This window comes from Punica granatum, chromosome 3 (assembly GCF_007655135.1).
Source record: "Punica granatum isolate Tunisia-2019 chromosome 3, ASM765513v2, whole genome shotgun sequence".
NCBI lineage: Eukaryota > Viridiplantae > Streptophyta > Magnoliopsida > Myrtales > Lythraceae > Punica > Punica granatum.
In genome coordinates, this window is record NC_045129.1 from 32,293,323 (window position 1) to 32,308,556 (window position 15,234).

Below are 15,234 nucleotides of genomic sequence, written 5' to 3' on the forward strand. Positions count from 1 at the left end.
GCAATGACACAAGTCATCGATACAAATCATAAGGTCTCGGTTCAATCCTGATATTTTAATCTATTTGATCACTCCCACCTGTGTTCTCTCTCATTCGTCGTCATTGGAGACGATCACTCACTGCTTGAAGCGACTGCACTCGAGTATTCCCCCTAACACGACGATCCCAAGCAGAGGTGCGGCGAGACTGATATTCGTCGGGACGAGTCTGATTTTCTGCTCTGTTTCTCCATGGCGTTGCTGATGGCACCAAGTCTCCCGCTCGCCCCCATATCATATGGATACCCTATGATAACGAAGATGGCGGCTGAGATGCGGCAACAACAAAGGGAAACAAAAGTTACAAGCATTTTGGCGCTGTTCCAAGGGCCAAAGATAGAATGGATAAACCACAATCTCAACCTCCGGATGACTTTGATTTCGACAAAGAATGCTCCGTGGATGTTGATGGGACCAAGCCACTTGATTACCCGGAGATTTTATGCATCTCCGACCACGATGGAGAAAGTAGTCATGGCACAGGAAACCAATACTATAACCATTCTTCAGTGTTTTAAAGACCAAAGATCAAAAGGCCTATTTTGGATCATACCAAAGGTTCCAAGCAGAAGAATCGGAATCGTTCTTTGAAATCGATTTTCTGGGACTAACACAAGAGCTTCTTCTCGGAGCTTGGGACCATTGGAAAGGATTGTTGCAGGCCCTCATGTCCATTCTACCAATACTACGGCATGCTGGAAGCTGGCACGTTAAAGTTGGACTCCCACCTAGCTACGTTTTCTTGGGTTGGGATATTGAACTGGGTTGGGATACTGAAACTGTTGTATGGCGTTCCTTCCAAGGGTCAGGAGATCGAAGCACGAACAGATGACAAGGCCAACAATAGTAGTTCCCCCACGGAGGATCCCGTCCTAGACTAGAATGTTATGTCATCGGTCCCAGAATAGATTGTAGTGTACATCACCGATGACGAAGATGATGAGGACAATGGCTCAACGACACAGGCTCCCTCGTAATCCATAAGCATTCTCTGTTTTTCGACAAGTTAATCCAGCTCATCCCCGCAAAGTTTTACCTGCCCAATGATGGCAAGGAGAGACTGTGGTTCCATGGCAGTAAGGCCCAGAAGGAATCGGTGAAGAAAGAGTCGAGAAAAAAAGTTAAGAAAGCCAGAAGAGACCGGCTAGATTCCGAGAAATCTTCCGCTACAACTGTTGACTTGTTAATGCAGAGCTTGGAGAAAGAGAAAGTGGACGATAGGAGTGACAAAGAAGATGAAGTGGATACCAAGCTTACGGTATCCGGTATGGAAGGTGAGGAACGTAAAGTGGCATATGAAGAGCTCCAGCAACGGCTACATGACAAATCCCGATAAGATCAAAAGAAAGACCAAGAAGGTCGAGCAGGGGAAGAAGCGGAAGAGAGATGCTAAAGTAGAACCCTCGACTAGTGATGGAGGAGATAGGAAGGTGAACAAAGACTTAGAAAAGGCTTCAAAGGAGCTTTTCTTTTAGCCAAGCCAAGCTTGGGAACGAGGAGGAGAGCACGAAGAAGAGGAAGAAGCTCTCGAAGGAAAAGGAGCTTGAGAGGGCGAGGAAAGGAAACTCTAGGAAGTGAAGAAGTATCCAGTGAAGGGGGAAATGGTCTCGAAGAAGCATTCACGGAAGGCGGCAACAAGCAGGGCTGCGGGGATTAAGGCCCGCAATGACCCGAAGCTGCTGAAGCAGAGCATTCAGAAGGAGAAGAAGAGGCACTAGAAAAATGCTGAGAAGTGGAAGGATAGGGTCGAGGCTCGGCCGAAGGTGAAGGCAGAGAGGCAGCAAAAGAGGTCAGAGAATGTAGCACGGAGGTCCCCGTGAGAAGAAGATGCGAAAGATCGCTAAGCGGGAGAAGAAGCTCTTGAGGCCTGGATTCGAAGGCCGCAAAGAGGGATTCATTAACGAGCCTTTGGCTTCAACTTAACTTAGGGATCCCTAACCTTGCAGCCTCTTTCAGGAAGCTCCTTTGTAGGAAATACGGGATTTTACCAGTTCTCTGTTGCTGCCGCCTCTTTCATTTCGGTATTCAACGTTAGGGATATATATGATTAAATTCGAAAGGGTAATAATTTCAAGTTTTATCGCATTTTGTTAGAAAGCCGAGCTTCTCAAACATTATTTTATTAGGCCAGGTTAGTCCCCAAGTGTTCCAAGTACGTTGCTATTCCATGTTATGTTGCCTCTGCACTTCCTCTTTTGTGATTTCAGGGGCCTTGTCACATCGTGGTCTTCTCATAATCTTATGTTTTGCACTCCGAAATTGAACCCAAAGCCTTCTACATGCACATATTTACATTTAAATATCACCACCAGCTAGACATCCGAGAGTAAGGATTGATGCTGAAGGATCGGCATAGAGAAAGCAGACTGGAAGCACTACTGTAGGATCGGCATAGGGAAAGCAGATTGAAGCCGTAGTGACCATATAGACACCCTTACTTGAGCAGACATATAATGATGCTGTTGGTGTTATATATTGGTTGGCAGGCGATTCTCGAAGAGGTTTTGGATTGAACCAATTAGGTGGGATAATAGAAACCATACTGCGAACAAGTTACTAATAAGGGCGACACCGGCAGCCTTGGTTCTTGTCAGGCCTGTGTCGTCCCTTGGTCGAGCGGCCACCACGAGAAGACTGCTTACAAGAAGTATATGATGGAAGAAGTATCTTCCGTCGTGCATAAGCATTGGCGATGAACTCTCTTGTACGATTCCAAGCGAAGAACATCTCTGCTCTCGAATCTTAGCTACAAATCAAATTTTCGTGTCTTTTCTTACCTAGTCAATCGGACAATATAAATTGGTATATCGTTTGAAGTATATAATTGCCATAGTTCAAAGGACGTTATATCTAAGGTTCGATACCCAGTGAGACTACCCGTGCCCCTTTATTAGATATTTCATATTTCTATTTCAATGTACTAAACTCATGGGCCTCCCTTGTAACCGAAAAAAGGACGTTATATCTAATTTGCACAAAATGACATAGCCGTGCACCTGACCTCACATTATTACTGTCACTAGTTCATTGGACGGACCCGTGCATGCACGGATTTTACAGAAAAACATAATTGTATTATAAAAAGTTTAAATATAAAAATAATAATTGGTTTGAATTTATAATTTATACTAACATGTTAAAAGTTATGCAATAAATTCAAATTTGTAATAGAAGAATATATATTAAATATACATAAAAAAAGTTATTAAGTAAGGAATTCATGCAAATATATACATCATTGCAATTATCAAATTAATCTAAGAAAAATTAATCTAAAATTTGAATACTTTTAGATGAGATCGTTACTTTTATTTCATGAAAGAATAAGAACCTTAGAGTCTATTAAAACTTTTAAACTTCATTATTTGATTGTGTGCTTTTGTTTTGATTGATATTCCATATATTAAGTTTTACAATTTTAACACTTTTAGATAAAATGATCAAGTGACTTGAATGGGATTTTACTTTTTTTTTTCGCTGAATAAAAGGCTAGGTCGGGTTATTAGCCCGCTGTGGCTGCCCCAACTAAGGGAACCTATCCGCCACGGAATGTTTCTTTTGCCATAGCTCGCTGAGACTTAGCCCAACTTGGTCACCGCAGCCCCACCAGCACACTAGTGAATTAAGTTGAGGCCCACTGGATCAAGCATTATGAGTCGGCCACCGCCATTCCATAATACACCCACATAGTGGCGAGCTGAGATCTACGTGATTCGAACTCGTGATGTTCAAGTAGAGCGCTTGAAGCTTAACCACTAGACCACTCATGCTGGTGGTGAATGGGATTTTACTTAATAAACCTTTTATGAGATTAGTTATAATGCTTAATTGTTAAATTAATTTTAAGTTTATATAAGAATAAATGATTATTTATTTTCTTAAAAAGATATTTATTTGTTAACTATATAATAATAAGTTATTGAAATATTTTTTATATATTTTTGAATATTTCTTTATAATATATATAATATATAGTATATTAACATATGAATTAGTAAGTTTTTACCATTTTACCCCTATATTATTTTGACATTTTTAACCTATTAATGAATTGGTTATTTTCTTAAACTGACGAATATATTTTTCATTTGTTTAGTAAATGATAATAAGTGATTGAAATAATTTCCATACAATTTTTAATATTTTCTTTGTAATATATAGTATATTAACATATGAATTAGTAATGATTTTACCACTTTATCACTATATTATTTTGATATTTTCTTTTCTATACCTATTTAATGCTTTGGTTACAACTATATGTAGATTGGTTAGATTGGTTGTTTGCCTGTGCTTTGTACGAGTTAATTAAATAAAATATATTTTTTATAGGAGCAAAAATTGAAAATTAATATATACTTGAGCCGTCCACTCTCCGACCGGGATTATTACATGAATAAATATGCATTATAAAACCCTTACATTGTTCTCTCAAATAAAAGATAAATTACAATGACTGAATCCCGGTCGGTTCACGTTTGGTCGTTATTTCACTCATGCTCACCGTATGATTTTGGAAAAGACCGGGAATTAAATTAAATGCGCACTCGGTGTATGGGGGCATTGGACCCTGTGATCGAAGGTTATGGGCATTGGACCCAGTGAATCGTATCCTAAAGGATCGGGCTCGACCCGCATAACAAATAAGTGTAAAAATGTAATAAGTAAGTGTAAATAAACAAACAATGAGATTTTGTTATTGTCGAATTTACGTGAGTTAATCAATTATTATCCGGGGTATCTTGACATACAAATCCTACCCTAAAGTAAACGAATAGGATGATGGATAGGGTATGTAGCATTTGGCATTATTTTAACGGACCCAACAGACGTGATATCCATAGTCAAGTCTCGAATGTGTGGGTTGTTTTTAGATTATTCTGTATCGTGACAATATGGCTTTTACAGATTAAAAGTATTTTCACCTAAAACCCAAAAACCTAACCCTCTAATTGACTATTGCCCATGTTTGATTTAAGCTGAGTTTATGATTAATTTATTTTTCCATGTTTTGACCAATTCTATGCACAAACCTACGCTAGGGTCACGGCAGAACAAGAACCGGTAATCATGCCCTTAAATCGGTAAATATGTGTGTGCATGAAAATCAAGATTACGTTGTACGTATCTCGGCGCTTTTGAAATTGTGAATTTTGAAAAGGGCATGACTAACAGTTCTTGAACTGTCGACACGATTACAAATTATTAATCAATTTGTGCAACCCAATTAAAGAAATGAAGTGATTTAATTTAGCCAAATTTAACGTCCCGGTTATCCCGTGTGTAGAATTTTAGGTTAATTAAAAAACTTTCCGAATGCTTTAGTCTACGGATTTCGAGCCGTCGAGATAACCATTAGTTGACCGCCTGATAAACCCTAATTTCCGACATGGTCACATAATTACAAAAATGAAATATTTAATGAGGCACATACATTGTCGGTGGGTGATCTAAGTAGAAAAGGGCCGGATATTTTAAAAAATGTCCAAGGGACTGAATTGAATGATTTTAAAAGAGCAGGGATTGATTTGAAAATTCTGAAAAAATGGGGACTAATTTGAAAATTCTAAAAAAATTGGGGGCTGATCTAAAAATTCTAAAACATTGGGGACTGATTTGAAAATTCTAAAAATGGGGAATGTAAAAAAATTACCGAAAATGTCTTAGGACTTATTTGAAATGAATTTTTAAAATCGGGACAGATCTGAAAACAAAGCAAAAAAAAAAATTTCCCCAGGACTAAACTGAAACAACTTAAAAAGTTCCTAGGGATGCTTAAAAAAAAATTATGGGAATTTCACGACTGATTGGAAAATAGTAAAATGACTGAGACTTGATTGACAAGAATTTTTTGAAGTTCAGGGCAGATCTGAAAAAAATAAAATACGTCCTCTGGACTGAAATGTGACAAAATAGAAAGTTCGTAAAATCGAGTTCGGGACAAATCCGATCACCCACGCGACCCAAGAACACTCATTTCACATCATATTCATCCAAGCAAACATAAACATTCAGAAATAGAGCCCTAAACATGCCACTAAGTAGAGGATTTACCTAGTTCGGGAAGTTGATGGATGATTTGTAAATAAAAATAAAAATAAAAAAAACGCCGGGCAGTTGGGCTGCAGAGGGATGATTGGGCCGGACTGGGTTGGGCCGAACTAGGCTGGGCTTTGGATTGGGTCGATCTGGGCTGACGCTAACGTCGATCTGGGCTGACGCTAACGGGCTGTCGCTGGGTTGGGCCGGGCTGGATCCCTGCTGGGTTGGGCCAAGCTGGATCCCTGCTGAGTCGGGCTGGGCTGCTGAAGGACCGGGCTGGGCGATTGGACTGGGCCGGGCTGGATGCTGATGGACCGGGCCGCTACCGCTGGACTAGACCATCGCTGGGGGTGGCTGTTGGGCCACGGGATCTGGACAAAGGGGATTTGGACCCGATTAAAAAAAAACGAAAAAAATGGAGAAGGAGAGGGGTGGCCAAGCCTCGGAAGAATCCGGGTCGGGTGATGGTGTCGGCGCCAGGGATGAGCTGCGTGCGAGGGACGGAAGAGAGAGAGCCGGGGAGGAGCTACGGGCTTGGCTGGGAGTTGGGCCGAGGGAGCCGAGGTTTTCTTCGAGTTCCGGCCGTTCAAGCTTCGAGCTCCGGGTTTCTTTTTTCTGAAGAGAATTGATGAGCTTTGGGATTTTTTCTTTCCTGTGAGTTCCGAATCCCCCACATTGCTAAGCCGCCGATTCCCCTTTTTAAAAATCCCGAGAGAGAGAGAGAGAGAGAGAGCTTCGGCCGTTGAGGAAAATCCTCCCCATTTCCGAAGAATCAGCCGACAATTAACTTCCGGCCGTTGAGGGGAATCCGGGAGCTGCGGGAAGAAGAAGAACAGGGAAAGTCAAACTGTGTTTGACTTTTCCCTTTTTTTTTTTGGGTGGTGCAACGGTCGGTCAGATCAAACCTGACCGACCCTGCCCATCCATCCCATCGGTCGGACCGGCTCTGATCGGTTCTGACCGACTTGACCCTTTTTTTTTTTAAGAAAAGGTAATAAATTAGGCAATGACAATTTTGCCCTCCTCGGAGCCGATGGACCGAAATTAGGTGCTGATAAGTAAGTTTTTACCATTTTACCCCTATATTATTTTGACATTTTTAACCTATTAATGAATTGGTTATTTTCTTAAACTGACGAATATATTTTTCATTTGTTTAGTAAATGATAATAAGTGATTGAAATAATTTCCATACAATTTTTAATATTTTCTTTGTAATATATAGTATATTAACATATGAATTAGTAATGATTTTACCACTTTATCACTATATTATTTTGATATTTTCTTTTCTATACCTATTTAATGCTTTGGTTACAACTATATGTAGATTGGTTAGATTGGTTGTTTGCCTGTGCTTTGTACGAGTTAATTAAATAAAATATATTTTTTATAGGAACAAAAATTGAAAATTAATATATACTTTTACACTTCTCATATAGATGAATGGAGAAGTCTAATTATATGTCCTTCATAATATATATATTTAACATTCTCTAGATTTTATTACCCGATTTATATTTTATATTATTAAAAAATGTTAGAACTTTTATAAATCCATTATTATAAATAAATATACAATTTTTCCTTACTAACAATGACTAAGAATAATTAACAAGTTGTTTTATTATTTAATGCATTTAATGAAAGAATTTTCCCTATTTTTGCTATAAATGATTGTTTAACCCTAATTCTTATTTTTATTTAGACATCTACATTTGTTACCATATATAATCTTGATATTTATTTTTCTAACCCTATTTATTATAGGGGATACAACTCTCCATATATATATTTAAAAATTATTATTATGGTTATTTGTATTATTTAGTTTTAAATAAAATGAGACTCGTGAATGCAGCTGTTTGACAATGATCGCAGATTTGGGATCCTTTTGAATGCAATAGTAGCTGATGTTATCTCCTCTGCAAGTTACTGCAAGGATACAAAAGGATAGGATATGCATAGTGCGCTTGCTGGTGTTAGCTAGGGGTATAAATGAGATGAAATTATTCACGAACGGTTTGGCCTCGGCTAAACAAAGCTCAAGTTCGGCTCGCTCTTATTAAGCTCGAGGTCGGCTTGGGCTTGAGTTTGCCAATTAAACGAGCCGACTCGGGCTTAATAGTATTCGACTCGCGATGCTAACTAACCTAAACGAACTTTTATTATTATTATTATTATCATCATCATCATCATCATCATCATCATCATCATCTATTTTAATTAAACTCCGTCTGATTCGAATTTGAGTACTATCAAGTTGAAATTGGAATTTTTGAATTATATTTTGCATGATATTGTTGTTTTATAATTTAGTTTATTCTTCTTCTTTTTTCAAGCCTAAACGAATCCGAGCTCAAACCTAAGTTTGAGCCAAGCTTAGCCCGATTTTTCTATTGAACTTGGCTAATTGACCAAGCCTCACACAAGCCGAGCCCAAGCCTTTGATTTGTCTGATGAGCCGAGTTCAAGCTCAGGCTTTCAGGCTCGATCAAGCTAGTTGGTGTGCTGGAGTTATTAATAGAAGCACAATACTGATTCTGATTTAAAACAAAAAAAAGGACTCGTGAAATTAGTGCAACATGATAGGAAAATGAAATAAATAATATGAGTTCCAATGATAAAAATTAAACCATAGAGCTGACTGACGTGTACCTCAGTGGCGACGTGTCGCCTTTTGATTTTCAGGAGCACAGGTGGCGCCGACTAAGCTTCGGACATGACGTGGCCCAACATCATTGGTTGATCTAAGTCACACGTTGGCTGACCTCAGCAGTCAGAGCAGAGAGAAGAGCAACTCTCAGCAGCAAACGTCGGCCGAAGCCTTTCGTCCGGCCGATCCTCAGCTTTCACGCCATTTCCAATCCTCCGCCGTCTGTTTCCGGCAAAACCAGGAAGAAACGGTAGACTCTCTGCGGAATCTCCGATGGCGGTTCGAGCCACGGTGTCCAGGTTCCCGATCGACTCGGACGCGCAGGAGAATTCGGGCATACCGTGGGGGATCACCGTGACGCCGTTCGCCTCCAAGGATGAGACCGGCAGGGCGCCGGCGTACGGATCGGACGGTAACCTGCTGCCCCGCTGCGAGAACTGCTGGGCCTACTTCAACACCTATTGCGAGCTCGACCAGTGGGCGTGGACATGTTCCCTCTGCGGCACTCTCAACGGTCTCTCCTCCCAGGCCATCGCTCGCTACTCCCTCCCGCAGTCGTGCCCCGAGATGATGTCCTCGTTCATTGATCTCGAGCTGCCTGGTGAGTGAGCTCCATTCTCGATTGAATTGCGAGACATTACCGGGAAATTGAGCAGCCCGCGAACTCAGATTCAGTCGGAACTTAGTTGCAGTTGCGCTCTTTGATCAGTCATCAATGGAGTTGTATCCTAAGCATTCGGCTTTCACAGTTAGGATCCATAATTGTTCATAATTGTAAATTGTATCAGTCTAACAAAGTCTCGCTGTTGTTTTGGTGCTGCAGCTGAAGGATCAGAAGAGGCAATTCAAGCTCGACCAGTCTATGTTGCCGCTATTGATTTGTCTTGTAAGATTTTCTTCGCCAAATTATTGTACGCAATATTCAGCTTCCATTGATTTGCGGAGATTGATCTGCGTGCATTGCTGCATAAGCATCTATGTAGAATGCGACCCAAGAAAGCAGCACGCAGTCGCTTTCTTTGCTGCATCCTTTTAATTTCATGGATTCGTGCTAGATAAAATGATTTTTTTTTCTCTTTTCACGATGCGCAACTGTTGTATATCAGAGAGCAAGGGTCCACTTTCAGTTAATCAAAAAGTCGTAACAAGAAAATTTTTCTTCTCGGATCAAGCTCTCGAGCTACATTGATTTAGTGGATAACCAGTAAAGACAGCTTGTGATGAGTATGATTTTCTCTTCATAGTTGTCTTCTAAATGTTAGAGCCCTTGTTATCCTACTTAAGCTTGGCCTGCTTCTTGTGCCGTGATTTTAAAGGTGAAACTTACAATTTCTCTTTCATTATGATTATCTCGAGCGAAACATAATTTTATATCTCTTGGTATGAAATTGAAAGTCGTAATCACTATGATAATTCCTGCTGTTATAATGTTCAACGAAATCGTGTAACCATTTGAAGTTTGTAGTTGTATCGGTTTGTTACTTGAATAAATGCAAATCTGCTGATCTTTTATTTTGATGCCCTACTGCCACCCGTAGCATCATAGGATGCTTTTTTGGTAGGTGTCTAAGCTAATGATGGTAGTACAATATATTTAGTCATATGACTGTACTAAATGTTTCTTTTATATAAATTGATTGTCTCTTATTGTTTCCTACAGCTTCAGAGGAGTTTTTGGAACTGACTAAGAGTGCCCTGCTAGCAGCTCTCGAAGGTTTGAGTACATCCATTGGAAATGTTTCAGTCTTGCCAGAGTTCCATGGCTATCAGACTTATTGAGTGCTTAACTATTCTTACATTGAGCTTTTGCTTGCAGCTCTTGGTCCTGGTTCACTTTTTGGCCTTGCTACCTTCAGCCACAAGATTGGCCTTTACGATGTTCAAGGCCCCGTGCCGGTGGTGAAAAATGTTTTCATTCCTCCAGAAACTGACGGTACTCTAACTATGGAGCTTGAAGATGTCATGCCATTGTTACAGTTCCTAGCGCCAGTATGTTCCCTTTGGATTTGCATCTTCCCTTTTCATTTTGATTAATCCACCCAACTTTCATGAATTGTATGCTCACTCAGAGTCTTATTAATAATTTTAGGGGTATTTAAATGACTATTTTAATTGTAGGTGGACACCTGTAAGGACAGAATTGCATCTGCACTAGAAATGTTAAGGCCGACTACTTCTTGGGAAAGGCCTCCAGGAGGTGGTCAAGCAATTGATGGTGTTTTGATGGGTGGGCGTGGTTTTGGGGTGGCAATGGAATCTCTTTTCAACTATCTTGGTTCAGAGTATGGGAATACATTTGCATTAGGTAAGCAATGCTCTTGACGTTTAATTATGTCCATGGCATGCTAGAGATACTTTCAGCGAGAAAGTTATGGGAGAAAATAGAGTGACAAAACCAGACGTCGAAACAGTGGCCCCGAATCTCTGATAGCATGATCAAGATGGAGTAATATATTATCTTTCACCTAGTGCTTGAAAAATTTTGTTAATTCATCTCCTGCTCCACTATGTCAAAATTGTCTTCATTTAATCAGATCTGGTAGCATTGTCATGTCCCAACTGAGTATTCTGTGGCTTGGATAGTATTTCAATATCCAAGCAAGACAAAGACTCAACTACTATGTGCTGTGTTGCAAGGATATACCAACGAATAAAAGCAAGTGAAGCACCATTCCTGCCACATTTGCCTCCGCAGTGTACAGACAAAAATGATCCTTTTTTCCTGGATTTTTCTCCCAGACAACACATATCAATGAAATACTTCTTTCATCCTTCTTTGTGAAGATTTTCCAATGATACTGGCCTAACAGTGAAAGCAACTTCAAGGATCATTTGACTGCCATAGCCCTCCAAAGGGCTGGTATCACCAGCAATTTAATATAGTAAGATGAGAAAACGAAAGACCCACTCATTTTTAGATCCGATGCATCTTATCTTGTAATTGCTGTGACTATATAGAATGGTTTCTATTGCTTCCTGTTTGCTTTGATGCTCTCTTCCAGCATCAGCATAATTTTTTGATCAATGCAGCCAGAGTCTTTGCCTTTCTATCTGGTCCTCCTGATTTTGGAGCTGGGCAGCTTGATACAAGACGGTATGGTGAGCAATATGCCAGTAAAGGAGAGGATGCAGACCGTGCTTTACTCCCTGAGCAGACACCATTTTACAAAGAGCTGGTAATAAGAGTGCTTCTATTTCCATCAGTACAGCCTCTTCATGCTATGTGAAACTGGAATACTAATATATGTTTTACAGGCTGCTGTTGCTGTTCAAGCAGGTGTTTGTGTAGACATATTTGCTGTGACAAATGAATATACAGATTTGGCGTCCTTAAAATTTCTTAGCATTGATAGCGGAGGATCTCTTTTCCTATATTCAAACACTGATGATTCGACACTACCTCAAGACATGTGAGTATTGATTGCTTTAGAAATTTACTCAGAAATAGTACTTGTCCTTATAGAAATATTTTGAAACGTCCTGGTTTTTCATCAAAATTTAAGAAGAGAGTGGAATTAAATTATCTGATTTATCATTTAGGAGTAAGTTTCCCTGATTTGTTGTTTTTAGTATCCTTTTCATGATTTTTTAATTTCCGAATGAATGTAAATAATGATTTTTTGCAGGTATCGGATGCTGAGTAGACCATATGCTTTTGGTTGCATTTTGCGTTTGAGAACATCTTCAGAATTTAAACCTGGCCACTCTGTGAGGATTCCTCTTTATTCCTTTTTTTAATGCTGTAATTACTATATGGACGCTATCCTAATAGTTTTCCAAATTCTTTGCAGTTTGGTCATTTCTTTCCTGATCCGCAGTATGAAAATGTCCAGCACATCATATGTTGCGATTCTTATGCCACATATGCTTACGACTTTGATTTTGCCAACAATGTGGGTTTTTCCAGGTAAGTTCTCCACTTAAAGAGTACTGAGGTTAGTTTCCCAGGCAATTTTTTATGATACTGTTGATCTAAAAACTGTTTCTTTAAAAGTCAATGTTCTGTTTCAGACACACATCAGAGCCTCCAGTTCTACAGATTGCCTTTCAGTATACGGTCGTTGTTCCTCATGAAGAACTTTCAGAGCAGGGAAAGATTTCTGACAATAGGTACAATCAATCATCTTAAACATAGTTATATAGAGGCCAGGTTAGACTTGCGGACCTTGTGTTGTACTTTTCAGTTTCACTTACGAGTTAAAGCTCAGGTCCATGTACTTCCTCAAGAGACGCCTAAGGATACGGACTATCCAATATACTGCTTCTCAAAATATCAACGAGCTTTATGATAGTGTGGATCCAGAAGTGGTTTTATGCCTACTTGTTCACAAGGTACATATCCTGAAGTTTCTCAAATGGTGTTGCATGTTCCTTTGACAGACTGGCATAAGTCCTATGTGAGACTTAAATCTTGCTTTTAACATCACGTGGCTTAATGATGGGCTTTGACTATAGATTTGGATGGGACAGTTCGTGCGAATTCAGTCTTGATGACTTAAAAATTGGTCAGGGTTCCATTCATGAAAAGAATCTTTATAGTATAGCTGCCTTGAACTGCTGAATACTTGATACTGTTAATTGTGTAGATGGTAATTTGGTGGAGGTGTTAATCTTATTCGACAATCCTCATTAAACTTAAGGAACAAGAAGCTAGGTCTGCTGCTATCTGGTTGTTGCTTGTGCATCCTTGCTTCTCCTCCCTCTCCATCAAATTTACAGTTGATTTTGACTTTTATGGATTTTCAGGTCATACAAGCATCTTTGGAGGAAGGGGTTCGAGAAGGGAGGATGCTGCTACATGATTGGCTAGTTATCCTCACGGCCCAATACAATGACGCGTACAACCTTGTCCAGTATAAGAATGGAAATGCATTAACTACTCAGGTTGATGTTGCATTCTCGCAATGTCCTCAACTGCAACCTTTACCTCGCCTAGTTTTCGCTCTGCTCCGAAACCCTCTTCTCCGCTTCCACGAGGAAGGAGTTCACCCCGATTGCAGGATCTACCTGCAATGCCTTTTCAGGTACATAATGCTCAAAAAAGAAAAATGGGCTCATTTTCATATTTCATTAATATTAGACCCATCCTTTAGGGAAGTATTACTTATATCAGGTGATGTAAGAAAGAATGGTTGTATTCTGAGAGAAAATTGGATTTGGAAAATGGCAGCTATGTCAAATCGTAATAGAATGTTTCAACATCCCTGCACTTTTCGACTGTCCTGTTGCTTCTGTTTATTCTGTACTTACATGAGTTTCAAAGGATCAGATTTTGCTATTATTGTGCAAGCCCAGCTCTTTTGCTTGTATAAAACTGAGCCGTTATCATATCATGGAACTTGTTGCCATGCAGCGCACTGGAGCCAAGTTCTCTTCATTGTGCTGTTTACCCAGTACTTACATCGTACTCCACTCCCGACACACTAGCATATCCTCGTCACTCGTTGAGTCGTGCCGCATTAATTACCAGCGGAAGCCCAATATATTTCCTTGACGCATTCACGACACTAATAGTATTCTACTCTTCAACCGCGGACCCCTCACTTCCTTTTCCTCCGCCTCATGATTGTAAGTTGTTCTTGTCCTTCTTCCTCTGAGATTTTCCAATTCTACTGCTCTGCTCTTTTGTGACACGCACATTGTTTTCCTTTGATTACAGGTTTATTGAGGACTACTATCAACAAACTGAAGCAGGAAAGAAGCATCACTCCTAAACTTATGTTCATTCAGGGAGGGCAAGACGATGCTACGGCTTTCGAGAACTACCTAATTGAGGAACAGGATGTTGATGGAAGTGGCTTCACCAGTGTCATGGGCTTCGTTTCCTTCCTCGAAGAAGTCACACAGAGTGTATTGGAGTACATGAAATAGATGGACATTGCCAGAGAACGAATTTTTCTAGGTGTATCTATGAAGTTTCAAAAGACGCAAATCCAAATCAAAGAAGGGCAAAAGCGCGTGTAGTGGCTTGATGCCGTGCCACAGCTCAGTGATTCATTTTGATCAGGATTCGCGTGGGCTGCTGTTGTCTTGAAACTCAGAGGCTCCTTTTATGGGGATATATATACTGATAGTTCAAAACTACAGCGGGCGGGATGAAACTTAGCCATTTTTGTACGAGACATCGCCTCTGTATTTGTACGAGGAATTTTCACTTTAATTGTATGAGGACAAGATTCGCCAGGACTTTATCAAACAACCACAGTCGCTTTCTAACTTCCTGTATCGGGACTTGTATCCGACTTGAGCAATAACACGAATACGATTTATTCGACAAAATATGAAATCTCAATCATGCAATTCGTTTGTGCAGCTGCTCAAGAAGCTAGGCGAGGAGCATCATGCCATGGGAGAACCATTAGGCGTATGCATTTCCATGGCTGACTTTTAATTGGCACGATCAATAACAATCAAGACTATGACATATCTTATTCAGGTGAATTTGATGCGGTCTATGGATTCAATATAGTTAACGGTCTTTACATGTTCGATATGCC

The 15,234-nt window shown here is 40.0% G+C and overlaps 1 protein-coding gene and 1 pseudogene across 1 annotated transcript; both read left to right on the forward strand.

Moving 5' to 3' along the window:
* Nucleotides 1–300: 300 nt before the first annotated feature.
* LOC116200539 lies at nucleotides 301–2,035 on the forward strand (annotated as a pseudogene).
* Nucleotides 2,036–8,880: 6,845 nt separating this feature from the next.
* LOC116200951 (protein transport protein SEC23) lies at nucleotides 8,881–14,953 on the forward strand. Its single transcript, XM_031531966.1, has 14 exons — nucleotides 8,881–9,338; nucleotides 9,561–9,623; nucleotides 10,398–10,451; nucleotides 10,554–10,726; nucleotides 10,856–11,042; nucleotides 11,768–11,913; nucleotides 11,993–12,147; nucleotides 12,364–12,445; nucleotides 12,529–12,644; nucleotides 12,749–12,847; nucleotides 12,946–13,069; nucleotides 13,484–13,761; nucleotides 14,091–14,305; nucleotides 14,397–14,953. The coding sequence occupies exons 1-14, from the start codon at nucleotides 9,011–9,013 to the stop codon at nucleotides 14,606–14,608; spliced, it is 2,232 nt and encodes a 743-aa protein (XP_031387826.1). The 5' UTR covers nucleotides 8,881–9,010; the 3' UTR covers nucleotides 14,609–14,953.
* The last annotated feature ends 281 nt before the right edge of the window (nucleotides 14,954–15,234 follow it).

Excerpts from the sequence above, each read along its gene's own strand:
- LOC116200951 (XM_031531966.1), top strand. The coding sequence starts at position 9,011 with ATGGCGGTTCGAGCCACGGTGTCCAGGTTCCCGATCGACTCGGACGCG. Across the intron at positions 12,148-12,363 it reads TCGACACTACCTCAAGACAT|GTATCGGATGCTGAGTAGAC; the intron begins GTGAGTATTGAT and ends GATTTTTTGCAG. Across the intron at positions 12,848-12,945 it reads GGAAAGATTTCTGACAATAG|GTCCATGTACTTCCTCAAGA; the intron begins GTACAATCAATC and ends GTTAAAGCTCAG.